We start from the raw sequence: 27,952 nt of genomic DNA on the forward strand, positions 1-27,952 counted from the left end.
ACTGCGTCTGTCCCGGGTCGGATCCACGCCGGGTCGGATCCACGCCGGATCCACGCCGGGTCGGGTCTGTCCTGCCAGCACCTGATAAATGAGCGGTTAGTCACATGACCTTCACAGACGGCTGAGCATACAGAACTTTATTGAGATACACGAGGCTACAATTAGAAACAAAGAACAGAAAAACCCAGAAGAACAAATTAAAGGTATCTGTGATCCATAAGGTGCGGCACGCTGTTACAGTATGGCGAGGAGTCCACTTCCGGTTCTGTCCCGTGCGGCGGGTCGTGGTAGCCCAGAGTTCCCGCACTGAGCCCGGTTCGGCGCCACTCCACTGGTGTTCTGCTGCTTAAAGGAAAAACCACCTTTCTCCCCGGAACCAGCAGACGTCTCAGACTCTTTGGACTCCCCGGTTCGCAGAAACGGTCGGCGCCGGGCCGCAGCTGACCGGCACCACCTCCTGGAGCTCAGTCACCTTTTCATGCTGCTCAGGAGCCCGTTAACAACAAGAACCGGTTCCTCTCGGGTCGGAGCACTTCCTGTGGGCTCAGTGACTGAGGTCCAGCAGATGGTGCTGATCCAGCTCAGGGGAAAGCGGGTCATCTCCGTTTTATGGAACCCGAGACAGAAGCAGAACCGATAACCCACAAATAATGGGGCTGTACTGTGAGCCACCGTGAAACCCGACAGGACCAGCGGGACCGTACAGAACCAGCGGGACCGTACAGGACCAGCGGGACCGTACAGAACCAGCGGGACCGTACAGGACCAGCGGGACCGTACAGAACCAGCGGGACCGTACAGAACCAGCAACGACTCGGCACAGCTGGAGAAAGGCTGAAGGTTCTGCTCAAACTTAACAGCAGAACTTCAGACTCAGAACGTCAGGTCCAGTTATCCTTCATCACGTCTCTTTATGGTGTCTGACCCACATCAACAGAACCAGGTCTGAGTGGGTTTTTCCTTTAAGCTGCCAGTACACAGGTCCAAAAGAACCCCACAGCAGAGAGAACCGGACCGAACCGCGGCCCAGAGGGGCCAGCTGGCAGATTCTTACAGTGTTACAGAGTCAGGTGATGACCTCATCTCCCGGGTCTGCCCAAACCGCAGCAGAACCAGAACTCCGACACGCATCACGTTCACTCTGAGGTAAAATACGGCGCTCACGCCCGTGCAACGCCCGATGTGCTACATGTACAGAACCGGGACCGGCCCAGACTCCAGCACGCCGTCCTGTGGCGGACGCAGGGACCTGCCGGGTGACGGCGCCATGGCTGAAGGCAGAGGGCGGGGCTTCACATTTGGAGCCCCGCCCCCTCCTGCCTCAGACTCCAGCGAAGTCTGACGGTTGGAGCGGGTCGGAACCGGCCTGATAGGTAATGACAGACTGCACTGCGAGTTCTGGACCCAAACATGATGAAAACGACCTCCAGGGCGACTTGAACCCGACAGCAGGAACCGACCCAGTTTGGGCCGGGCCTCATTTACCTCACGTCTCAGGTTCTGATAAAACCAGACGGAACCAGCCGAGAGAATAAGATGTTAACACGTCAGCCAGAACCGGACCCAACAGCAGCAGAGGAGCAGCGCCACACACTGAGGGGGCGTGTCTTAACTCTGCACCCAATCACATGCAGACGGAGCTTCCACAGGAACCGACTGATGGGAAACCCAAGCAGACGGTTCTGATCATGTGACTCGATGCTGCTGGCATCCCGTCATGTGATCCGGATCGACCAATCACTGTCCAGCCTCCCTGCTGCCGCAGCGCTCTCTGCGCCACACTCAGAGACAGAAACGCCGCCGTGTTTGAGGTAGACGCCACGCAACCCAATCACCTCCGCAGACGCCAACCCACGACCCATCAGCCGACACTACGGCCGCCCCGCGGCGCCCGCCCCACAGCGACGGGATGACGGAACAAACCAAAGGTCAAATAAAGAGGTATCATAGTTACAGTGCAAAAGATGAGAGGTTCAAGCTTTACAGAACATAGCACCAAACAGACAGGAGATGCATGCGATTAACTGAGGTATTCAGGTGAAGAAGGGCTGATCGATGACACAAAGCAATCAGAACACAGATGAGCTGCTTCCCTCAGGACCCGCCCTCAGCCGTGTAGCGTCACGCCTGCTTTGGTACGGAGAGGAACGCCGCCGCCGAACCAACCCGCTGAGAAGTCTGCAGCAGATTGATCCTGTGATATGTTGTCCTCTCCTCAGATCTACTGAGGATAATGCCACGAGCACGACGCCGAGCACATGCACGCTCACATGCACGCTCACATGCACGCTCACACACACACACACACACACACGCTCTCTCTCACACACGCACGCTCACATGCACTCTCTCACACATGCACGCTCACATGCACGCTCTCACACATGCACGCTCACATGCACGCTCACACGCACGCTCACATACACTCACACACACACACACGCTCACATGCACTCTCTCACACACGCACGCTCACATGCACTCTCTCACACATGCACGCTCACATGCACGCTCACACACACACACATGCACGCTCACACGCACGCTCACATACACTCACACCTGCCGAACACTGAGAAGCCGTCCAGTCGTCATGGTTACAACACGTGCTACAACAACATGCTTCAGAACTACGTTAAATTACAGTAACTGGGAATGTTGGGTTCCTATCGCAGGGTGTGAGGGCCCCACAGGGGCCCCTCAGGGCTCCCACAGGGCCCCCTACAGGGCTCCCACAGGGCTCCCACAGGGCCCCCTACAGGGGCCTCCACAGGGCCCCCACAGGGCCCCCCACAGAGCCCCTACAGGGGCCCCCCACAGAGCCCCTACAGGGCCCCCACAGAGCCCCCTACAGGGGCCCCCCCACCATGTGTATCTCACATATTCATTTCTTTGCTACGGACATGATTTGGCGTGGTTGTGGCATTTGATGACAGACCTAACGGGATAAGTGCAAACTGAAGAACGCCATCTGTAGGCGCCTGGGGCGCCAGCAGCGCCGCCGTCCCCGGCTGAAGAGGGTAGCGTTCTTCTCCAAATCTGACCCAATATGTACAGTAACACTACACAGCAGCGTGGGCGGGGCCTCGCGCTGCTAATAAAGCACTCATGTGATCACACGAAGCAGAAAGAAAGATTGTGTCTGCGCAAACAAAAGAACGAAGGTAGCGCTGTGATGTCAGTCCGGTGGGCCGCCGCGGGGTTCCCCGGCCGCCTCAGTGTCCCGCTGCAGATGCATGGCGAGCGCCGCGTTGGGAAGCTGCTTGTTCTGCGCTGGCGCCGGTAGCTTAGGTTCTAATGCTGCGAGCTCCGGACCGGAGCTCAGTTGTTTTGGACCTGAGGTTGATTGGCTTTGAGGCTGCGCAGAGCTCGCCGCGCCGCCGCCGACTTGGCGATCCGGTAGCTGCGGCCGACTCCTTTAAACTTGCCCTTTCCAACCACCTCCACCGTCACACGCACCTTCCCGTCGTACGTGCGCTCCGCAGGGCTGCAAACAGGAGAGAAGAGACACCTGGGTCAGAACATGCTGCCTGACAGCTCAGCCTCAGTCAGAACCAGTCCTACCTGAACTTGGCAGTTTCCGGTTCCATCTCCAGCAGCTCTCGCACAGGTGAGCGCGGCACGTTGGCGGAGAATTTCTCTAGAGGAGGAGGAAGAGGAGGAGGATGAAGATCCAAACAAACACACACAGACACAGCTGCCACCAGCTGCCACCAGCTGCCACCAGCTGCCACCAGCTGCCACCAGCTGCCACCAGCTGCCACCAGCTGCCACCAGCTGCCACCAGCTGCCACCAGCTGCCATCAGCTGCCACCAGCTGCCACCAGCTGCCACCAGCTGCCACCAGCTGCCACCAGCTGCCACCAGCTGCCACCAGCTGCCACCAGCTGCCACCAGCTCACCTATCAGAGGCCTCATCATGGGGTAATACACCTGCCACACCGTCTCCAGGGACATCCCACTGTCCATGTAAACGGCCCCGGCCAGCGACTCAAAGATGTCCCCCATGGCCTTCGGGACCTCGATGTCTTCCTCCTTCTCCTCGTCTTCCTCAGAGCGTCGCAGCTGCCAGGAAAACAGAGGAAGCTGTGGCTCAGCATCACGCCAACAAGCCGTCAGACCAGAGGTGGGTCTGATCCAGCTGACAGGAACTTAAAAACCTTTCAGAAGTGTTGGCTAATTATCGACCTATATCCAATCTCCTTTTTTAGTCTAAAGTTCTTGAAAAAATAGTTTCAGCTCAACTTTGTGATAATTTCCATAGAAATAATCTGTTTGAAGAGTTTCAGTCAGGATTCAGAGTGCATCATAGCACAGAAACAGCACTGGTGAAAGTTACCAATGATCTCCTCTTAGCCTCTGATAGCGGACTTGTTTCTTGTCCTGTTGGATCTCAGAGCTGCATTTGATACGATCGATCACAGCATTCTGTTACAGAGACTTGAACATGTTATTGGGATTAAAGGAACTGCATTAGGCTGGTTTAAGGCTGGTTTAAGTCATATTTATCTGATAGATTCCAGTTTGTTCTTGTAAATGAAGAATCTTCCTCACACACCAGAGTAAGTCATGGAGTTCCTCAGGGTCCTGTGCTTGGACCGATTCTTTTTACTTTATACATGCTTCCATTAGGTAACATTATCAGACAGCATGGCATAAAGTTCCATTGCTATGCTGATGATACTCAGCTGTACCTGAACTAACAGCAGAGATCATGTTTCTCCAGTTTTAGCTTCTCTTCATTGGCTCCCTGTTAGATTCAGAATAGAATTTAAGATTCTTCTCCTCACATATAAAGCTCTTAATGACCGAGCTCCATCACATCTTAAAGATCTCACAGTTGGATATTTCCCCAACAGAGCACTTTGCTCTCAGGCTGCAGGTTTCCTTGTGGTTCCCAGAGTTTCTAAAAGCAGAATGGGAGGCAGAGCCTTCAGTTATCAGGCCCCTAAAAGCAGAATGGGAGGCAGAGCCTTCAGTTATCAGGCCCCTAAAAGCAGAATGGGAGGCAGAGCCTTCAGTTATCAGGCCCCTAAAAGCAGAATGGGAGGCAGAGCCTTCAGTTATCAGGCCCCTAAAAGCAGAATGGGAGGCAGAGCCTTCAGTTATCAGGCCCCTAAAAGCAGAATGGGAGGCAGAGCCTTCAGTTATCAGGCCCCTAAAAGCAGAATGGGAGGCAGAGCCTTCAGTTATCAGGCCCCTAAAAGCAGAATGGGAGGCAGAGCCTTCAGTTATCAGACCCCTAAAAGCAGAATGGGAGGCAGAGCCTTCAGTTATCAGGCCCCTAAAAGCAGAATGGGAGGCAGAGCCTTCAGTTATCAGGCCCCTAAAAGCAGAATGGGAGGCAGAGCCTTCAGTTATCAGGCCCCTAAAAGCAGAATGGGAGGCAGAGCCTTCAGTTATCAGGCCCCTAAAAGCAGAATGGGAGGCAGAGCCTTCAGTTATCAGGCCCCTAAAAGCAGAATGGGAGGCAGAGCCTTCAGTTATCAGGCCCCTAAAAGCAGAATGGGAGGCAGAGCCTTCAGTTATCAGGCCCCTAAAAGCAGAATGGGAGGCAGAGCCTTCAGTTATCAGGGCCCTAAAAGCAGAATGGGAGGCAGAGCCTTCAGTTATCAGGCCCCTAAAAGCAGAATGGGAGGCAGAGCCTTCAGTTATCAGGGCCCTAAAAGCAGAATGGGAGGCAGAGCCTTCAGTTATCAGGCCCCTAAAAGCAGAATGGGAGGCAGAGCCTTCAGTTATCAGGCCCCTAAAAGCAGAATGGGAGGCAGAGCCTTCAGTTATCAGGCCCCTAAAAGCAGAATGGGAGGCAGAGCCTTCAGTTATCAGGCCCCTAAAAGCAGAATGGGAGGCAGAGCCTTCAGTTATCAGGGCCCTAAAAGCAGAATGGGAGGCAGAGCCTTCAGTTATCAGGCCCCTAAAAGCAGAATGGGAGGCAGAGCCTTCAGTTATCAGGCCCCTAAAAGCAGAATGGGAGGCAGAGCCTTCAGTTATCAGGCCCCTCTCTGTGGAACCAGCTGCCAGTTTGGCTTTTCAATACCGGTTCCTGAATTATACTTTTTTTTTATTCCAATTTTATAATCTCAATTCTTACAAAAAGGAAATTACACATAACAGTACAAATCTTCAGTTTTATTTATCAGCTCAGTATTTAAATTTCCCAGAAGGAACCTCCCAAAGGGATTAATAAAGTATTTTCCAATCCAAGCAGTTTTCTTACAGAAAAAAACAAACTTCCAGAGCAAAACAGTTTCAAACAGGTGGCAGGTTGGTGTCTAACTCCATCCCACACCCTGAGGATACTGTTCACTCAGCAGTTTCCCTTCAGACACATCGTGCTTTCTGCAGTATTAAGCTGCAGTAACACTGAGATTACAAGACCGTCACTTCCAGGTGAATTAGATCCAAATGCATGCTCTGATCAGTCCTGAAATCACTGAGAAGTGAAAAAGATCCAGAACCAGGACTTACCTCAGAGTCCATGCCTTGCATCTCGTTCTTCTCCAGCTGAAACTGCACAAAGTCGTCGATGACGTGGAACAGCTCGGGCGAGATGGCCTTGAAGTACTTGTGGTAGTCGTACTTCACAGCCAGGGAGGCAAAGATGGTGTTGTTGACCAGAGCCGAGCGCAGGTCGGTCAGAACCCCGGGGGAGTGCTGTCGCGGGTCTTCGTAAAGGTGCTTTGTTATGAGGTAGTCTAGGATTGCATCGCCCAGGAACTCCAGCCGCTGGTAACAATCTGAGGAGAGAGTCCACAGCTCAGAGCCTTTCAAGCATGTCAGCTGATACAGCTACAGGTGGTTCTGGAGTCAAACAGTGACAGCCGGCTCTAAGTTGGACCAGAACCAGTCAGCTGGAAGCCCCCTCACCTGTGATGGTGTTGTAATGGTAGGAGGCGTGGGTGAAGGCCTGCAGCAGGTAGGCCTTGTTCTGAAAGGTGTAGTTGATCTTCTTTTCAAAGTTCTCAAAGCCGGAGATGAGGTGGTGGAGCGTTCGCGCTGCGTCTGGATGGTCCAGCATGCAGCGGGGCGGGATCTTCAGCCAACCGTAGCTCAGGTCCACAGGTGAGGTGTGACGGCTCAGACTGCCTCTCTCCAACGGCAACACCTGCAGTCAGCAGAGACACACCTGTAGAGGTACACACTGAATCTATGTGCTGTGAACAGCCAGGTAACCACACCTGGTTTAAACCTGGACCACACCTGGTTTAAAACTGGTCTACACCTGGTTTAAAACTGGTCTACACCTGGACCACACCTGGTTTAAACCTGGACCACACCTGGTTTAAAACCTGGTCTACACCCGGTTTAAAACTGGTCTACACCCGGACCACACCTGGTTTAAAACCTGGTCTACACCCGGTTTAAAACTGGTCTACACCCAGACCACACCTGGTTTAAAACTGGTCTACACCCGTTCACAACTGGTGTAAAACTGGTCTACATCTGGTTTAAAACTGGTCTACACCTGGTTTAAAACTGGTCTACACCTGGTTTAAAACCTGGTTTAAAACTGGTCTACACCTGGTTTAAAACTGGTCTACACCGAGACCACACCTGGTTTAAAACCTGGACCACACCTGGTTTAAAACCTGGTCTACACCTGGTTTAAAACTGGTCTACACCAGTTCACACCTGGTGTAAAACTGGTCTACATCTGGTTTAAAACTGGTCTACACCTGGTTTAAAACTGGTCTACACCTGGTTTAAAACTGGTCTACACCTGGTTTAAAACTGGTCTACACCTGGTTTAAAACTGCTCTACACCTGGACTACACCTGGTTTAAAACTGGTGTAAACTTGACCACACCTGGTTTAAAACTGGTCTACACCTGATCCACACCTGGTCTACACCTGGATCAGCGTCACACTTTGGGTCTTCCTGGGTGAAAAACCTGCAGAGCCGACCCGGCTGCAGTGTGATAAAAGTCCTGCTGAGCAGCAGGCTGTTGGGTCGGTTCTCACCTTGAGGCCCAGAGAGCAGAGGAACATCTGGGCGGCCCTCTCCCCGCAGCTGGTCAGGTAGCAGCCAAGCAGCGCCTCCACGCAGTCTGCGATGCTCTTGTCAGCGATGCACTGCTCCGTGTGCAGGTCGTACGAGATGGACTGCTTGCCGAGCTCGGCGCCGCAGTTCTCCTCCGACGGGTTCCAGAAGCCAACCACAAAGTCATCCTCCTCCCCCGCCTTGCTGGGGTCCAGGTAGCACATGGCGTCCCACGAGCTGTAGTCAAACTCTTCGGCCGCTGGCGCGCTGGGCGCCGGCTCTGCCGGGTAGTGGGCTGTGGCGGCGTGGGGGGGCTTCTTGGGGGCCTTCCATTCATAGGGCGACTCCACGGTGGGGGAGGGGCCTGAGCTAAGGGAGGGGGGGAAGCTGCTCAGAGAGATCTTCTTCCCAAACGCTCCGGATCCCAGCAGCATGTTGTCGATGAAGCGGATGTGCTCCTTGTAGTACTCCAGGTCGTCCTCCATATTGACCTCGTCCTTCGGCTCGTCCTTCAACATCAGCTCGTCTTCGTCCACATCCTCGCCCTCCTCAACCTCGTCCTCGTCATCAAAGTCGTTCCCCGATCTCCCGTTGGACAGCAGCTCCTCTCTGGCCTGGATGGACACAAACAGGAGGACCACATGTAACAGGCCGGGCTCATGAAAAGTTACTGCACGCCGAGCCATTTGGCGTGTTCTTACGACTCTTTTTTTGTACTTTTGGGTGTCCTTTCCCCGTCGCCATGAGAAGCTGCTCTGATATCTGAGTTTAAATGATAACAAGATACTACATCAGCCACCTGAAACCATCTGTGGTCCCGCCCAAAACCAAACAAACGCTGGAGGGACATTTGAAGTTTCCTCTGCGCTCCCAGAGAGAACAGAGGGTACAGAAAATAGACAAATCTTATTAACAGCAACCAGAAGCCCCATCAAGTATCTGGGTCCAAAATGTCTGGGTCCATATGGAGAGGATTACATACATTTAGGCCTTCAGAAGTTTTAAAATGCTGCTTCTAATTAGAGTGAATAAGAACAGTGTGTGGTGCTGTATGATCAAGGCTGTGTTACATGATGTTCAAATGAAAACAGCATAAAGTCTCTGAGGTTCTGTTCTGCATTCAGCCTGAGAGGAAGCTGAAGGGTGGAGTCATCGTCTCAGATGGAGCTGCTCATCCTCTGCTGTACAGACTCCAACAACCAGCCTCCCTGACCTGGTCTCAGAAGGACCACTCGGTTCCAAAGAAACACAGAACTATCATCTGCATCTTCAGATTCCACCAGAAACAAGTCAAATCAAATCAAATCAAGTCAAATCAGAAGGCAGCAGCAGCCTTTCAGCACCTGGAGGTAAAAGCCCCGTCCAACAGACCATAAACTCAGACTGTGATGTTCAGAGTGGCTTCAGTCATAACCTGGACTTCTGAATCTGTTGGAACAAACATGATCCATCAAAAATAATTAAAAATACACTTTATGTGGTTCTGAAAGATCTCTCTGAAGTCCCAGAGGACGGTTTCATCATTATCCGAGTCCAAAATCATACTATTTACATTGAATTTACCAGACATACAGCGATTTGGATGAGATTTGGGCTGTGATGGAGCCCAAAAACATCGAGATAAATGTCTGTTTGTTGCTCTGTCTCTGACCCGTTTGTGTGAAGCCAGTCTGAACAACCCTCACTCTGATGATATGACATCATCTGCAGAGGAGAACTCAGGTGACCACCACAGTAGAACTGGATCCATTCATGCAGAAACAGCAGCACCAACCTCCTCTGACTCCACTTTGTCAGCGCCGCTCTTGTCCTGGTTCACCACGTATCCTGGGGGCAGCCAGTTGACGGGCGGGTCGAAGATGGACACCACCATCCTGCTGGGAAGCCCTTTCTTCTTCCCCAGACGGTACAGGTTACAGTTGCTCACCTGGACAGGTAGAACATCAGAACACCGACAGAACCTGCAATCTGGCATGTTCTGAAATCTCAAGCCCCACCTCGTAATTTTCAAGACACACGAACAACTTTATCTTTTAAATATGATCCACGAGGGTAAAAAGTTGATCATTTCTAATGGAGGCTGAAGCTCTCGGGTGGTTTAGTTCAGTGGTTCCCAACTGGTCCGGCTTCAGGACCCACCATCATTTAGAGAAGCTGCGACCCAGGAACATTTCTCAAGCTCAAACTTCTTTAATGTTGCAGTTTGAACCCGACATACAATAAAATATCACACGTTTAACGATAAACAAAAGCAAACAAAAGAGTGACGGCAGAGGAAAAATGCCCTTTAACACTCAAGTACCTGCATTTTAATTCAAAATCAAAAAGTGCACCGAGGTCCATATTTTATGCAGTCAGTTTAGCCTCCATCGCTCTCATATGAAAACAAACCGGAGCTTTTCTTCTATCTGTCAAATGGCCGGAGTCGATCAGCATTACAGGGCATCGCCGCCACCTACTGTTCAGGAGTGTGAACAGCATCCATTCTGAGCCCTTCACAATTAAAGAAGCTCATTTCTCCCAGTCAGAGTCTGGCCACTGAAAACGGGTCCGCAGTTGGGAACCACTGGTTTAGTTCAGTCTGAAGTATCTCAGAAGCTCAGAAACTTTAAGTTTCAGAAAGTAATCGTATAAGAACCATTTCTGCAGTAATAACTATTCAAACGTGTCTCATGTGAGAGGAACGAGAGGAGAATGGTGTGCTTGAAGACACTGTGGGAATAACTTCAGCTACTGAGCACCGGTTTGACCTGCAGCTCGCTTCCCTCCAACAGAGGTTTTAATTTCTGTTCCCACAGAGTTACAGCAGGACTGGTTATGTCTGAGCGTCTCACCTTCTTGCTGCGCATGTAGCTGAGTCGGCCCTCGTGCGCGTCGGGGTAGGTGCAGAACAGGTACGTGGTGATGGCGTGCTTCAGGAAGGAGTCTCCCAGCATCTCCAGCCGCTCCAGGTTGAAGCCGTCGCTGGCGTTGGACAGTGTCAGCGCCTGCAGGATGAGGCCCGGGTTGGGCCCCAGGTTCTTGGGAGAGTCTCCTCCGGCGGTGAGGTCAGGGGAAGGTGCTGCGGGGGTGCAGTCTGAGGTAGCTTTGTTGGCGTGGTCTGAGGTCCTCCCAGGCGTACATTCATGGCGGGGCTGTGGAGGACTGGAGCTGGGAGGGGCCTGCACAGGTTCTGAGGTAGAGGCGTGTTTGGATTCAGGGTTCTGCGGCCCGGAGCAGCCGGGCCCGCAGCGTTGGCAATCATGTAGGTGAAGGTGCTCATCTTGGTGGCCGTGGTCAGTGACCAGGGCCGTCCCGTTAGTTAGGGTCCGTGTGCTGGAGTCGCCTCCAGGGGCTGGCGAGGAAGAGCGGCGACTGCTGGCTGCTGTGGAGGTGAAGTCAGGGCTCACGGTCTGCTGGTGCTCGCAGGGACCGTCCTCGCTGCAGGACTCGGGGCAGGAGCTGAACGTCTTGCTGTCGATGGACCTCTTCCAGCCGAAGTCCAGGTTGGGATACCTGCCACAGAAACATCAGAGCACACAATGATACATCCGGATAGTTTTGTACGTTGGAGGGCTTTTTGGTTTGAGCCTACGTAATGTTTCAGTGGGAAACCCACAGTCTTCGTACATGAGGCCCCTGCTCTGCAGGGGTTCTGTATGTTTAGCAAACATGTGCCAACACCTGTGATCTGTAGGTGAGAAGCAGGAAGTTTCCCACCTGACAGCAGGAGGCTGAGAAAACACTGCACTTTAACCACGTGTTCAGACAATCTGTGTGTGTCCACTCCTGTGATGTCAGTTCACAAAGAAGAGCAGCAGGTGGCGCCACATCTCCAACCTGAACTGAAGAACACTTTTCCCCATCAGATGGACAGCTGAGCTGGACTCTGGTTGTTCTGGAACCGGTCAGCTGTTTTTCTGACAGGTTCTACACACACGAAGGCCTCAACCCACAGAATCCATCAACTCAAACAGAGACTGCAGCTCTCTGCAGGAAGTGATGTCATCAGACCGAGGAGGACCCAGACAACGAGTTTACGCTCGTTCTGAAACACACCTCATTAAACCCTGCGAGGGCTCAGTGCTGCAGGATTATTCTGTGAACAGAACTCTGCTTCCATCCACACCGAGCTACAGTCCTGCTGATGGACACAAACTGCTGGTCCAGATAGATGCAGAGCAGAAATAAAAATAGTTTAATTGGTTCAAACAGAGCCGGTGCTGGACCCTGCTGGACCCTGTTGGGACCCTGTTGGGACCCTGTTGGACCTTGTTGGACCCTGTTGGACCTTGTTGGACCCTGTTGGACCTTGTTGGACCCTGTTGGACCCTGTTGGACCCTGTTGGGACCCTGTTGGACCCTGTTGGACCCTGTTATACCCTGTTGGACCTTGTTATACCCTGTTGGACCTTGTTGGGACCCTGTTGGACATTGTTGGGACCCTGTTGGGACCCTGTTGGGACCCTGTTGGACCCTGTTATACCCTGTTGGACCTTGTTGGACCTTGTTGGACCCTGTTATACCCTGTTGGACCCTGTTATACCCTGTTGGACCCTGTTATACCCTGTTGGACCTTGTTGGACCCTGTTGGACCCTGTTATACCCTGTTGGACCTTGTTGGGACCCTGTTGGACATTGTTGGGACCCTGTTGGACATTGTTGGGACCCTGTTGGGACCCTGTTGGGACCCTGTTGGACCCTGTTATACCCTGTTGGACCTTGTTGGACCTTGTTGGACCCTGTTGGACCTTGTTGGACCCTGTTGGGACCCTGTTGGGACCCTGTTGGGACCCTGTTGGACCCTGTTGGACCCTGTTGGACCTTGTTGGACCTTGTGGGACCCTGTTGGACCTTGTTGGACCCTGTTGGACCTTGTTGGACCCTGTGGGACCTTGTTGGACCTTGTGGGACCCTGTTGGACCTTGTTGGACCCTGTTGGGACCCTGTTGGACCCTGTTGGACCCTGTTGGGACCCTGTTGGGACCCTGTTGGGACCCTGTTGGACCCTGTTGGACCCTGTTGGACCTTGTTGGACCTTGTGGGACCCTGTTGGACCTTGTTGGACCCTGTGGGACCTTGTTGGACCTTGTGGGACCCTGTTGGACCTTGTTGGACCCTGTTGGGACCCTGTTGGGACCCTGTTGGACCCTGTTGGACATTGTTGGGACCCTGTTGGGACCCTGTTGGACCCTGTTGGGACCCTGTTGGGACCCTGTTGGACCCTGTTGGACCCTGTTGGACCCTGTTGGACCTTGTTGGACCTTGTGGGACCCTGTTGGACCTTGTTGGACCCTGTGGGACCTTGTTGGACCCTGTTGGACCTTGTTGGACCTTGTTGGACCCTGTGGGACATTGTTGGGACCCCGTTGGACCCTGTTGGACTCTGTTGGACCTTGTTGGGACCCTGTTGGACCCTGTTGGACCCTGTTGGACCCTGTTGGGACCCTGTTGGACCTTGTTGGGACCCTGTTGGACCTTGTTGGACCCTGTTGGGACCCTGTTGGGACCCTGTTGGGACCCTGTTGGGACCCCGTTGGACCCTGTTATACCCTGTTGGACCTTGTTGGACCTTGTTGGACCCTGTTGGACCTTGTTGGACCCTGTTGGACCCTGTTGGACCCTGTTGGGACCCTGTTGGACCTTGTTGGGACCCTGTTGGGACCCTGTTGGGACCCTGTTGGACCCTGTTATACCCTGTTGGACCTTGTTGGACCTTGTTGGACCCTGTTGGACCTTGTTGGACCCTGTTGGACCCTGTTGGACCCTGTTGGGACCCTGTTGGACCACTGCACAGTTTGTTTTCAGATGCTTCAGTAACTCTGCGTCTCTCTCTGCAGATGATCTGCTCCTGGTTAACATCACTCGCCCTGAATGTTTCCACACAACAGATGATGAAGCGGCTGGTTCTGTTTCCACGCTCTGCTCCTGCAGATCTGTCCTCGTGTCGCTGCTCAGCCAAACTTCATCAGGAAGCTTCTGGAACAGCTGTGATTGGCTCGTGTCGGCAGGTGGTCAGCAGGGAGCGCTGGGTTTGCTTTTAAATATCTTAAGATCATGTTGGTTTGATCGTAGGAAATTAAAACTGGCCCTACTGTCACGTGATGTGCGGGTAACCACCTGAAGTCCGGGGGCAGGGTCTGGGTGCCCACGCCCGCCTCGCTGGCGGTCTGGGCCCGGAGCTCCTCAGCGGTCAGCAGGCAGTGCAGGCGGTACAGGATGCTGGGCAGACACACGGCTTTCCTCCACAGGGAGGCAGGAATGGGGTGGATGGCACACAGCTCCGGAACCAGAATCTGAGCCACACAGAACACAGAAGGATGAGCGGGCTTTAAACAGACTCGTGAGAACCCGGTTCTCTGGTTCTACCTGTTTGTTCTGCAGACTCTCCCACTTGGCCTTCCTCTTCTCGGCGCTGCTCAGAGGCAAAGCTTTGCCCTTCTGGTTCAGGTGTCGGGGGGTCAGCAGGTTCAGCCTGAGGACAGAGACCCGTTTCATTAACAGCTCACAGGACAGAAACCAACATTCAACCACGGGAACCGGAGTAACGGCGGGAACCTGGAGGAGGTGTGGTCCACGTCCAGCAGCGGCTGGTTCAGGTTGGACAGGTCCAGGTTGTACTTGGTTTTGTAGTACTCAGCGAACGTCTCGTACTCCGGAGAAGGAAACTTACTGAGCGGCGTCAGGTCAGTGTAGACGTCAGCCACGTAGAAACGATGAGGCTGGTCGAAGTTACGGTACCTGAGGAGGAGCAGAACACACATTCAGAGGCCAGTTGGTTCCCCACTCCGTGTTGAGCGGTGCTGTGGTACCTTGGAATGATGACAGCGTCCTGGTAGTCCTCCAGCTGGAAGGTGAAGGCGTTCTGCTTGGTGTACTTAGTGGTAGGAATGCCAGTTCGGGCCTCAGACCTCTCAATGTCCTCCATGAACTTAAAGTCCATATCTAGTGTGCTGGAGCCTCCAACTAAACGGGTCAGTCAGCAGAATGAATGACGGAAGGAGGCGGGTAACCATCCGTGGAGGAGAAAACACGCTACTCACCGACATTCAGAGGTAGAACGCAGTAAGCCGAGTCAGCCAGCGTGGGCTTGAACTCCAGTGCAGGTTTCTCCAGGCGGAGGATGTGGGAGAAGATGTACTGGTGCAGGCGGGTGATGAGGTCCAGCTGGGCGGCGCTGAGCGTGAAGATGGACCTCAGCAGCTCGATGGAGATGGTCACCTCACCGGAGCGCGTGTACACTGGGAAGTGGGGGATCTGACCGGAGGGTGGAAGGTCACAGCGTTAGCATACATCCAGACAGCAAACAGGACGGAGCAGGAGGCACCAGCACGGAAACATACTCGAGGTATGGGTTTGGCAGTGAGGATGCCGAAGCAGCGGGTGGTGTCCTCCGGCGGGTACAGCTTCCTTCTGCGGAAGTTGAGCTCATCAGGAAGCGGCGTGGTGAGGACCATCCCGATCACATACAGGTAGTAGGTGTGCTCAGGTACGGCGTAGCTGTCCCGCAGGCATTCAGGTATCTGAGGAGAGCCAAGAACACATGAAGACACCCCCCCAGGTCAGCTGCAGGTAAACAGCTCTGTGCTAATCTGAGGGGAAGCAAACTGCTGCTGTTCAGCTACTTCCAACACATTCTGACCACTGGATCATTTCTACAGACATCCAGGTTTCCTCATCGACCAGGTAAGATCCAGCAGGAAGAAACCTGAGTGGAGGGAGTGGGAGGAGCCTGTCTGTCTGTAGGAAGGTGGCACAGACTGAGGGTGGAGCCTGGCCTGGAGAGACCTGCTCAGTATCTGGACAGAAGGTGATGGAGCTGAATATTCAGCCCACAAATGAGCAGGTTCTAAACTAAGATCCAGGACAGTCCCAGCTGAGCCTGAACCAAAGCTCCACCTCAAACAGATGGAGGCAAATCATTTTAGTATCGTTTTATGACTTTATCAACTTAAACCTGATGGAAACGGAAGGTGGTGTACATCCACCCACCCATCCACCCGTAGAAGGAGGTGTACATCCACCCGTAGAAGGTGGTGTACATCCACCCGTCCCCTTTCTGCTGCTGTTTGCACATTGAGACGCTCTCTTGCGGCGGCTTCAGAGCAGATTGGGTCACAGGTTTAAGCTCTGGTTCTGGCGGGCCCACCGCTGCTAACTGCCCACAGCTGCTAACTGCCCACAGCTGCTAACTGCCCACAGCTGCTAACTGCCCACCGCTGCTAACTGCCCACCGCTGCTAACTGCCCACAGGTGCTAACTGCCCACAGGTGCTAACTGCCCACCGCTGCTAACTGCCCACCGCTGCTAACTGCCCACCGCTGCTAACTGCCCACCGCTGCTAACTGCCCACCGCTGCTAACTGCCCACCGCTGCTAACTGCCCACAGGTGCTAACTGCCCACAGCTGCTAACTGCCCACCGCTGCTAACTGCCCACCGCTGCTAACTGCCCACAGGTGCTAACTGCCCACCGCTGCTAACTGCCCACAGCTGCTAACTGCCCACCGCTGCAAACTGCCCACCGCTGCAAACTGCCCACCGCTGCAAACTGCCCACCGCTGCTAACTGCCCACAGGTGCTAACTGCCCACAGCTGCTAACTACCCACAGCTGCTAACTGCCCACAGGTGCTAACTGCCCACCGCTGCTAACTACCCACAGGTGCTAACTGCCCACAGCTGCTAACTACCCACAGCTGCTAACTGCCCACAGCTGCTAACTGCCCACAGGTGCTAACTGCCCACAGGTGCTAACTGCCCACAGCTGCTAACTACCCACAGCTGCTAACTGCCCACAGGTGCTAACTGCCCACCGCTGCTAACTGCCCACCGCTGCTAACTGCCCACCGGTGCTAACTGCCCACCGCTGCTAACTGCCCACCGCTGCTAACTGCCCACCGCTGCTAACTGCCCACAGCTGCTAACTGCCCACCGCTGCTAACTGCCCACCGCTGCTAACTGTCCACAGGTGCTAACTGCCCACAGGTGCTAACTACCCACAGCTGCTAACTGCCCACCGCTGCTAACTGCCCACAGCTGCTAACTGCCCACAGCTGCTAACTGCCCACAGCTGCTAACTGTCCACCGCTGCTAACTGCCCACAGCTGCTAACTGCCCACAGGTGCTAACTGCCCACAGGTGCTAACTGCCCACAGCTGCTAACTGCCCACAGGTGACGTACGGCTTTAGGGTAGCACTGTCTCCTCTTGGTGGAACCGGGCCGGCCCGGGACGCTGGTCTCCTCCTCTTCGTGGAGGTCCAGCTCCTCCTCGTACTTCACCGTCTCCTTCCCCACCGGCATCAGGTGATCGTCCAGCTCACCTGTGAGGGAACAGAACAAAGCAGGCTGAAGCTCGGCCCGGTTCTCCGGGCCACAGGTTCTCCGGGCCACAGGCTCTACGGGCCACAGGTTCTAGGGGCCACAGGCTCTAGGGGCCACAGGCTCTACGGGCCACAGGCTCTCCGGGCCACAGGCTCTACGGGCCACAGGCTCTACGGGCCACAGGCTCTACGGGCCACGGGCTCTACGGGCCACGGGCTCTACGGGCCACGGGCTCTACGGGCCACGGGTTCTACGGGCCACAGGTTCTACGGGCCACAGGCTCTACGGGCCACAGGCTCTCCGGGCCACAGGCTCTACGGGCCACGGGCTCTCCGGGCCACAGGCTCTACGGGCCACAGGTTCTACGGGCCACAGACTCTACGGGCCACAGGCTCTACGGGCCACAGGCTCTCCGGGCCACAGGTTCTACGGGCCACAGGTTCTACGGGCCACAGACTCTACGGGCCACAGGCTCTACGGGCCACAGGCTCTCCGGGCCACAGGCTCTACGGGCCACGGGCTCTCCGGGCCACAGGCTCTACGGGCCACAGGTTCTACGGGCCACAGGCTCTACGGGCCACGGGCTCTCCGGGCCACAGGCTCTACGGGCCACAGGTTCTACGGGCCACAGACTCTACGGGCCACAGGCTCTACGGGCCACAGGCTCTACGGGCCACAGGTTCTACGGGCCACAGACTCTACGGGCCACAGGCTCTACGGGCCACAGGCTCTCCGGGCCACAGGTTCTACGGGCCACAGGCTCTACGGGCCACAGGCTCTACGGGCCACAGGCTCTACGGGCCACAGGCCCAACTCTTACCGATCTTGTGGAGTTTCTCGCAGCACAGCAGGGCGACAGCTTTCTCTGCCAGCCGGGCGCAGCTCATCACCGGACCCTGAAAACACCAAGAACACCTGGATCAGTCGCACGGATCGGCGGGTCAGAACCAGTCAGCCGAGCCTTGATCCGAACCTTCACGGGGGCTCGCAGCGGGGAGTTTATTGGCAGGTAGAGCGTGGACTGGAAGCGTCCGTCTGCCATCTCCGTGGTTTTACATTTGGGCGCGAGGTGTGTGAACGGGTCGCTGGGCAGCCGGGCGCAGTACCTGAGAAGCAGAACCAACACCTCAGAGACGGGTCGCACACACACGGACCGCTGTGGGGACCAGGTGGGTTACCTGTTAATGTGACCGATGGCGGTGTTGATGGTGACCCGCGGACCTCCGTCCTCAGACCGCAGCACATATGGAGGGAGGATGTTGTCGTCATCCAGAACCTGCTCCGCTTCAAACTCCCCCGCCTCCACCGACTTGGAGCATTTATTCCTCAGAATCTGCCCGGGACACACAAACACATCACCATCACCACCTCCACCTCCACCTCCACCTCCACCTCCACCATCATCACCACCTCCATCACCATCACCACCTCCACCCCCACCTCCACCCCCACCTCCTGAACACCACCCGAGCGCCGCTCACCTTCTCGATGGCCTTATAGGTGGTCAGATCCTCCTCGAAGGTCTTGGTCCTCTCCATGTCAGCCAGCATGATGTAGTTGGAGACGGGGGCCCGGGCCCGACCCTTGGACTGGACGTAGGACCGGTACTCTGTGGGCAGGTCGAACCGCACCACCAGGTTACACTTTGGAATATCTACGCCCTCCTCCACGATGCTGGTGGCGATCAGCAGGTTGGTTTCGTGGGCCCGGAACTTTCTGAGAACCTGTGAGAGAAGGGGAGGAGGAGGAAGGTGTGACGTTCAGGGCTCTTCTGTGGCGTCCTGCAGCGACCTCATCAGATCCAGAACATATGCATGTCGGGTTTGTAAACCCAGTCGATGTTGGACCAGAACACAGCGGGTGCTCACCTCCTCCTGCTTCCTGAACTCCACCTCCATCTGCTTGTTGCGTGGCTGGTTCTTTCCGATGCTGTGGCCCGTGATGAAGTTGCTGCTGATGTAAGCCAGCTCCGGGTCCTGTTTCCCCGCCTCTTTGATGAGACTGAAACACACGCAGCGAGCGTCAGCCACACACAAACACACCCACCAACATGCTGTGTGATCACACCGTTCTGCTGTTACGTCACACAGCGCCGCCGTTTCATGACACGACTGTTTACCACATGATCAGTGGAAGGGCTGTGATGTCACAGACCAAGCTGCTGCTCCAGGGTTATTTTAGGTCACATTTAGCACCATAAACAGCAGGGGGAGCCTGCTCCAGCATGCTCACACTTCAGGTGATAAAAAAGGCTTCTGTCCCAACTGGGTCCCTCCGTTGGTCCCAGGATTGTCGTCTAGCAGCTCCTACACCACGCCTAAGACAATCCAAACTCTGTTCATGTGTCGTCCCACGATGGTGGAATGACCTACCGAGCGCTACCAGAACAGGGGCGTCCCTGTCTATCTTCAAGAAGCTCCTGAAAACCCAGCTCTTCAGAGAGCATCTCCTATCCCAGCACTTACCTTGTACTTCCCTCCCCCCTCTATCTCTTTATCTTTCTGCTCTTCCTTCTATGCCTGCACCCTATCTCTACTCTGTCCCCTCTGACAGAGTCGGACTCCTGGGTTCCTTCTATGGAGCTTATTGTTAGCTTTTTATTAGCTTATTGTTAGCTTTTTATTAGCTTATTGTTAGCTTTTTATAAAGCTGTTATATCTTCATTTGTAAGTTGGATAAAAGCGTCTGATAAATACAGAAACAGAAACATAAAAACGAGCTTTGATTAGCTTTGACTGTTTCGGAGCAGAACGCTGGCGTTCAGTCAGGAACAGCCCAAAGCTTCACGCCACCAGACACAGGACCATCACGGGTATAAGGACACAGATCCTACCGGTTGAGGACCACCGCTGTGTAACGCCTCTCCACAAAGATGATCCCACACAGGATGTTGGTGAACGGCGAGGGGAAGTTGGCTTCAGGTCTCTCCTTGGCCTCCACCTCCTCGTCCTCGTCTTCGTCCTCCGAGTCGCTCCAGGACACGTAGTTGTCCTGGTTACGGTTGTTGTACCACTCCACGCTCTCAAACTGCTGCCTCTCGAAGGGCTTGTACTCGTGGAGGATCTCGAGCAGCCGCAGGACCTTGGGGGTGACGAACTTCAGGTCCAGGGAGGCGGGGGAGAAGTGCTCCTCGCACAGAGCGTGCACTTTGCGCAGGATGGTGTCGGTGAAAAGCAGGAACTTCCGGTTCAGGTCCTCTTGCTCGTGTTTGATGTACTTCTGGAGCTCGCGGACCATGATGCCCGCTGCCTTATCTGCACACCAAGGCCCCAGCACCTGCAGCACGGCCCGGCAGTCGCTCAGGATCTGCAGCAGAAACCCAGCACAGGTCAGGGTTCACATATCACAAGTTCTGGTTCCAGTTCTGGTTCAGAGCTGCTGGGCTGGGGTATAGAAACCCACCTGCCCCCCTACTGCACCCTGACACTGCATCACAGGTGTTTTTAACCGAATACGCTTCTGGAAGAGAAACAACGACCCTGAACTGATTTCACAGCCGTGATGAAGCACTTCCTGACTGAGCAGGAAGTGCTTCCTGGTGGTCAACCCGTTTCTCTCCCCGTTAAAGAGAAGTGAAGCTGCTGCTGAGGCCTCAGAGGAGACAACCTGCCGCTGAGCTCTGGGGACAGAGGAAGCTGCTGCTGAGGCCTCAGAGGAGACAACCTGCCGCTGAGCTCTGGGGACAGAGGAAGCTGCTGCTGAGGCCTCAGAGGAGACAACCTGCAGCTGAGCTCTGGGGACAGGAAGCTGCTGAGGCCTCAGAGGAGACAACCTGCCGCTGAGCTCTGGGGACAGGAAGCTGCTGCTGAGGCCTCAGAGGAGACAACCTGCAGCTGAGCTCTGGGGACAGGAAGCTGCTGCTGAGGCCTCAGAGGAGACCACCTGCCGCTGAGCTCTGGGGACAGGAAGCTGCTGACCTCTGAACTAAACGTCAGTTTGGAGGAAAATGAGACAAAAGCTGTGATCTGTGGAGATAAACCCGCTCTGAACAGGATCCAAAACCAGATCCTGATGACCCTAATCCTGCTAAATGTGGAGCTGACTATTTACTGGGTGCAGTTTGTACTAAAGAGGAGAACAAACTACCTCAGACACCAGAACCAGAACCCTTCTTACTGGGTGCAGTTCAGAACGCTCAGAACCCTCTGAACCCTCAGAACCCTGGGAACCCTCAGAACGCTCAGAACCCTCTGAACCCTCTGAACCCTCAGAACCCTCAGAACCCTCAGAACCCTCTGAACCCTCTGAACCCTGGGAACCCTGGGAACCCTCTGAACCCTCGGAACCCTGGGAACCCTCTGAACCCTCTGAACGCTCGGAACCCTGGGAACCCTCGGAACCCTCGGAACGCTCGGAACCCTGGGAACCCTAGGAAAGCTCAGAACCCTCTGAACCCTGGGAACCCTCAGAACGCTCTGAACCCTCTGAACCCTGGGAACCCTCGGAACCCTGGGAACCCTCAGAACGCTCAGAACCCTCTGAACCCTCAGAACCCTCGGAACCCTGGGAACCCTAGGAACGCTCTGAACCCTCTGAACCCTGGGAACCCTGGGAACCCTCGGAACCCTCGGAACCCTCTGAACCCTGGGAACCCTCGGAACCCTGGGAACCCTCAGAACGCTCGGAACCCTCTGAACCCTGGGAACCCTCGGAACCCTGGGAACCCTCGGAACCCTGGGAACCCTGGGAACCCTGGGAACCCTCGGAACCCTGGGAACCCTGGGAACCCTCGGAACCCTCGGAACCCTCAGAACGCTCGGAACCCTGGGAACCCTGGGAACCCTCGGAACGCTCAGAACCCTCGGAACCCTCGGAACGCTCAGAACCCTCGGAACGCTTGGAACGCTCGGAACCCTCTGAACCCTGGGAACCCTGGGAACCCTCTGAACCCTCTGAACCCTGGGAACCCTGGGAACGCTCTGAACCCTCGGAACCCTGGGAACGCTCTGAACCCTCGGAACCCTGGGAACGCTCTGAACCCTCGGAACCCTGGGAACGCTCTGAACCCTCGGAACCCTGGGAACGCTCTGAACCCTCGGAACCCTCGGAACGCTCTGAACCCTCGGAACCCTCGGAACGCTCTGAACCCTCGGAACGCTCAGAACCCTCGGAACCCTGGGAACCCTGGGAACCCTCTGAACCCTCTGAACCCTCGGAACCCTCTGAACGCTCAGAACCCTCTGAACCCTCTGAACCCTCTGAACGCTCAGAACCCTCGGAACCCTGGGAACCCTGGGAACCCTCTGAACCCTCTGAACCCTCTGAACCCTCTGAACGCTCAGAACCCTCGGAACCCTGGGAACCCTCGGAACGCTCTGAACGCGGTGCCACAGCGCTGACCTGCTTGGAGATGAAGGTGGGGTCACGGTCCTCTCTGGAAACAGAGATGTTGCAGTCGTTGAGGAAGAGGAGGGCTTCGTCCAGCTCTGCATGCAGACAGGAGGACAGGCCGCTCTTATCCACGTACGGACCGCAGTCCAGAACCACTTCTCTTGGCTGAGAGGCGTATCTGAAACACAAAGAAGGAAACATCACTTTATTCCTGCTTGGACTGAATCCAGTTCAGGTGCAACCAGATCATCTCTGCCCACCTGTCCAGGACCACCAGGTCCGTGGCCGTTTCAGCGTTACTCTTCAGGATTCTCTCCAGATTCTGAATCTTTTGCTCCAGTTCTGACGGGTCACATTTTCCATTGAGAATAGAAGCGGTGAGGCCAAGGATCCGCGGGCCACATGTTCGGTCCTCAAACAGCTGCAGACAGAGGACAAACGGGTCATTCATGGCTGGTGTGCGGTCCGCCTGCGCCCCCAACAGCACCTCACCTTCATGATGTCACAGTAGGGGTGGTCAGTGATGGCCAGGTGGCAGTCGTCAAACACCACCAGGTTGATTTTAGACAACGGTAAGACCCGATTCCTCAGGACGTGCAGGAAAATGTGGCACGTCATGACCAGCACCTGGGCGGGAGGACCAAGAGCGTCATCATTACATCAGAACCAACTAACGCCGTTTTATTCAGGAAAAGACTTCAGATTAGTGTCACACGGGTTAACCCCGACCCCTCCGTGACAGACTGCAGGCAGACAGAGACTGCAGACAGAGACTGCAGACAGACAGAGACTGCAGACAGACTGCAGGCAGACAGAGACTGCAGGCAGACAGAGACTGCAGGCAGACAGAGACTGCAGACAGAGACTGCGCAGGCAGACAGACTGCAGGCAGACAGAGACTGCAGGCAGACTGCAGGCAGACAGACTGCAGGCAGACAGAGACTGCAGGCAGACAGAGACTGCAGGCAGACAGAGACTGCAGGCAGACTGCAGGCAGACAGACTGCAGGCAGACAGAGACTGCAGGCAGACAGAGACTGCAGGCAGACAGAGACTGCAGGCAGACAGAGACTGCAGGCAGACTGCAGGCAGACAGAGACTGCAGGCAGACTGCAGGCAGACAGACTGCAGGCAGACAGAGACTGCAGGCAGACAGAGACTGCAGGCAGACAGAGACTGCAGGCAGACAGACTGCAGACAGAGACTGCAGGCAGACAGAGACTGCGCAGGCAGACAGAGACTGCGCAGGCAGACAGAGACTGCGCAGGCAGACAGAGACTGCAGACAGACAGAGACTGCAGACAGACTGCAGGCAGACAGAGACTGCAGGCAGACAGAGACTGCAGGCAGACAGAGACTGCAGACAGACTGCAGGCAGACAGACTGCAGGCAGACTGCAGGCAGACAGACTGCAGGCAGACAGACTGCAGGCAGACAGAGACTGCAGGCAGAGACTGCAGGCAGAGACTGCAGGCAGACAGAGACTGCAGGCAGACAGAGACTGCAGGCAGACAGAGACTGCAGACAGAGACTGCAGGCAGACAGAGACTGCGCAGGCAGACAGACTGCAGGCAGACAGAGACTGCAGACAGACAGAGACTGCAGACAGACAGACTGCAGGCAGACAGACTGCAGGCAGACAGACTGCAGGCAGACAGAGACTGCAGGCAGACAGACTGCAGGCAGACAGAGACTGCAGGCAGACAGAGACTGCAGGCAGACAGAGACTGCAGGCAGACAGAGACTGCAGGCAGACAGAGACTGCAGACAGACAGAGACTGCAGACAGACAGAGACTGCAGACAGAGACGGCAGACAGAGACTGCAGACAGACAGAGACTTCAGGCAGACAGAGACTGCAGGCAGACAGAGACTGCAGGCAGACAGAGACTTCAGGCAGACAGAGACTTCAGGCAGACAGAGACTGCAGGCAGACAGAGACTGCAGACAGACTGCAGGCAGACAGAGACTGCAGACAGAGACTGCAGACAGACTGCAGGCAGACAGAGACTGCAGGCAGACAGAGACTGCAGGCAGACAGAGACTGCAGGCAGAGCACTAACAGTAACACGAGAGGAAACCTTCTCTACTAAACGTTTGTAACAGCAGCTGATGTTTCATAATAATTCAATAACTGCAGGGAGAAAGTTTCCCTTCAGAGATCCATTTATTCTCCTGCTGAGCTGGACAGATGTTTACTGTCCTCTGGAGTTTAAGGGGGTCCCCTACTTTTCTAAAGTCTGAATCTGCTGATGAAAGGCGTCTTTTCTCTGGACTTGTGGTCATGACTGAGCTGAAACAGAACCGGACCACCAGGAGGGAACAGGACCTCACACAAACCTGATTGCGACTGATGTGCTGGCTCCAGTGGTGGTCGCTCCACGTCGCCTTCTCCTCCCAGTCCGTGTACTCTCCCACCTGCAGGTCCGAATGAGTCCTGACCGCCGCCGCCTGCTGAATCACAGACGATGCTGCGCACACACCACACACAGTCAAACATCGGCTCAGCCACTTCTAACCTGCTGAAGCACCGACCGACACCAGCACACACACCTGAGTTCACCAGGAAAACCGTCCTCCTGGCGTTTTCTTGGTAGGGTCCTCTGATTTGGTGGGAGAGCTCTTTTGTTAGAAGTACTGCTATGAAGGTCTTCCCTGAGCCAGTGTTCAAGCAGACGATAGTGTTGTGTTCAAGAGCTGCTTCGAGAAGTTCTACCTGTGGACAGGTAAGAGGGGGCGGAGTTATTTCACAGCTGCAGCAGGTTAACACGTGCACGGGGCGGAGGGCCTTGCCTGATATTTCCTGGGCGTGTAGATGTTGTCATGGATGGCCTCCTGCTGCCACGGCAGGCCAAAGAAGGGCCCCATGGGTGAGGTGGCGGGGGTGACGAGCTGCAGGCCTGCCATGTTTCAGAGAGCTTGGGTGGGGGTGGGGAGGGGGCGGGTGGCGCTCCTCCAGTCGTCCACTTATCTCATTTCAGCATCCTGACGTTCACTGACAGGAGAGACGACCCGTTAGCTTCACTGAAAGCATCACGGCGAGCAGGCAGCGAGGAGACGTACTTACAGGTAAGAAGTGAGACTGAGCGTGTGCAGAAAACCCTTGATCTGGGCTCCATGGTAACGTGTGTTAACCAACTCCAGATGTTTCCTCACAGTTGGGTGGAAACAGTCCTGAGACAACAGAGAATCATCGTTATCACAGGGCACAGAAACATCTGGACAGACGGCACAGATTAAACATCTGGACAGACGGAGTAGCTGAAACATCTGGACATATGGAGTAGCTGAAACATCTGGACAGACGGCATAACAGAAACATCTGGATATATGGCACAGATTAAACATCTGGACAGACGGCACAGATTAAACATCTGGATAGACGGCACAGATTAAACATCTGGACAGACGGCACAGATTAAACATCTGGACAGACGGCATAGATTAAACATCTGGATAGACGGCACAGATTAAACATCTGGACAGACGGCACAGATTAAACATCTGGACAGACGGCACAGATTAAACATCTGGACAGAACATACCGTACAGAGGCAGAATAGATCAGACAGACACTTAACTAAAACTGGGCTTTTCTTCAGAGTGAAACAGAGTGAAACATCTGGCCGCTTCGTTCTGATTAGCTTTAGAAGAGGCAGGATACAGTCATATGGGGCCCGGTCCGAAACCCAAAGGATCCCACAGAAGTACTGATTACCATCACTGAACCAAACCATTTACGGGTTTCATTTCTCAGAGTTTACCATCTGACATCAGAGCCGATCTGTGACATCAGAGCTGATCTGTGACATCAGAGCCGACCGGTGACATCAGAGCCGACCGGTGACATCAGAGCCGACCGGTGACATCAGAGGTGACCGGTGACATCAGAGCCGACTGGTGACATCAGAGCCGACCGGTGACATCAGAGGTGACCGGGCTCGTTATCAAACACCAGCAGCTTGTTCCCACATTTAGAAAAACGTTCTGATAAAACTGGACTTTTGTTAAACATCACATGGAGGGAATCAGCAACACTGCCACCGATTCACTGACCCCAGATCAGCTGCTGCTCACTGCCACCGAACATCGATGATGGAGACGAGCCCACTGGGACAGAACCCGGTCGGCCCAGTGGTGAATCACACCTGAAAACGAAGGCATCGTATCCAGTCCAACTGTGACCAGCTGTCCACTCAGAGGTCCGCGGGTCAGGAAACGGGCCCAGATTAACAGGTGGAATATTCTGCTCTTACAGAACAAGAACCTTTATCATATAAAGGACGAACCACTGTGAGAGAACCTGTCTCTGGGTTCTCCGACATTTTCTTAGAACCCTACAGAACCTTCAGTCGTTTCCTCTGACGTCTCTCGGATCACATTTCACTGTCTGGGTTCTTGTTCTGGACTGTTTGTTGGTTCTGATGCGAGTCCTGACAGCACTGGACTGTCCTGTGTGTCACACCTGTCCTCACCGGCCTTTCCACGTGCTCAGGAACCACGTTCTTCACGGTTCTTGAGCGTAAAGCCTCCTCTCTGCTGTTTCTCAGCATGTCAGCCAGCAGCCTGTTTACCAGCCGTGAGCAGGTAGAGCTACATCACGTGACCATGTGGCGTTCACTGCTTCAGTTGAAAACAGAAAGAGCCGCTTCCAGGTGTTTTACCTGAGGGCTGGAGTCACACTGACAGCTGACGTGACCTCGAGCTTAAAACAGGAATTAAAGCAGTTCTGTGTATTCGCGGGCCTCGGTCCATAACAGTACTGGTTCTGCGGGGCTCTGACCCGCACCACGGCACCGGAACCTCCCGCAGTGGGACGTTAAGCTAGCACGGTTAACAGATGGAACGGCTTGGCTGTGTGAAACCCGGCTCGTCCCGGGTATAAACCGGTTTGAGCGAGTGTACCTGCCTGACAGACTGGGATATTTCACCTGAAACGCGGCCGATGTGAACAGCGTGTAACGGTCATAGCGCGTGGACGGCGGCTGCGGCCAGCATAATGATGTCAGCTAGCTAACGGCTAACAGGCCGTCCGCTCCGGGGGAAGATTCCAGAAAGACACGCGCACGTCGCTCAAGGACTCACCTGAAAGCTTATTTTCTGCTCAGCGTCTCGACTGGAAACTCGTGAACTCGTTCCGGGGAAATCCTCACTGCCATCCAGGTTCGGTGTACCGATTTAAGGCTACTCGTCCACGGGGGACCACTTCCTTTTACCTGGGCCTCTGCTACGCCAAAACGTTACGTTGTCTGCGCAGCTGCGGCTCGTTACGTTATCTGAGGGGGGGCCCTCCACTAAAGAGGATGGAGAATAGCAGCCCTCCGTACGGAGCTCCAACCGCT

The 27,952-nt window shown here is 54.8% G+C and overlaps 1 protein-coding gene across 1 annotated transcript; it reads right to left on the minus strand.

Annotated features, from left to right (window-relative positions):
- Window positions 1-122: 122 nt before the first annotated feature.
- On the minus strand, window positions 123-27,940 carry dicer1 (dicer 1, ribonuclease type III). The gene is made up of 29 exons (XM_072364906.1): window positions 27,696-27,940; window positions 25,678-25,784; window positions 25,404-25,605; window positions 25,164-25,326; window positions 24,951-25,081; window positions 23,105-23,239; window positions 22,873-23,033; window positions 22,622-22,790; window positions 20,115-20,587; window positions 19,150-19,282; window positions 18,763-19,005; window positions 18,460-18,614; window positions 18,255-18,387; window positions 18,102-18,177; window positions 17,141-17,280; window positions 15,304-15,483; window positions 15,004-15,217; window positions 14,773-14,926; window positions 14,519-14,701; window positions 14,330-14,435; window positions 14,081-14,256; window positions 10,816-11,476; window positions 9,756-9,908; window positions 7,963-8,595; window positions 6,868-7,105; window positions 6,469-6,737; window positions 3,903-4,065; window positions 3,565-3,640; window positions 123-3,487 (listed from the first exon to the last, which is right to left on the minus strand). The coding sequence occupies exons 3-29, from the start codon at window positions 25,515-25,517 to the stop codon at window positions 3,322-3,324; spliced, it is 5,598 nt and encodes a 1,865-aa protein (XP_072221007.1). The 5' UTR covers window positions 25,518-25,605; window positions 25,678-25,784; window positions 27,696-27,940; the 3' UTR covers window positions 123-3,321.
- Window positions 27,941-27,952: the final 12 nt, after the last annotated feature.

Source organism: Leuresthes tenuis, unplaced genomic scaffold (assembly GCF_036924035.1).
Source record: "Leuresthes tenuis unplaced genomic scaffold, fLeuTen1.0.hap1 SCAF_15, whole genome shotgun sequence".
NCBI classification, from domain to species: domain Eukaryota; kingdom Metazoa; phylum Chordata; class Actinopteri; order Atheriniformes; family Atherinopsidae; genus Leuresthes; species Leuresthes tenuis.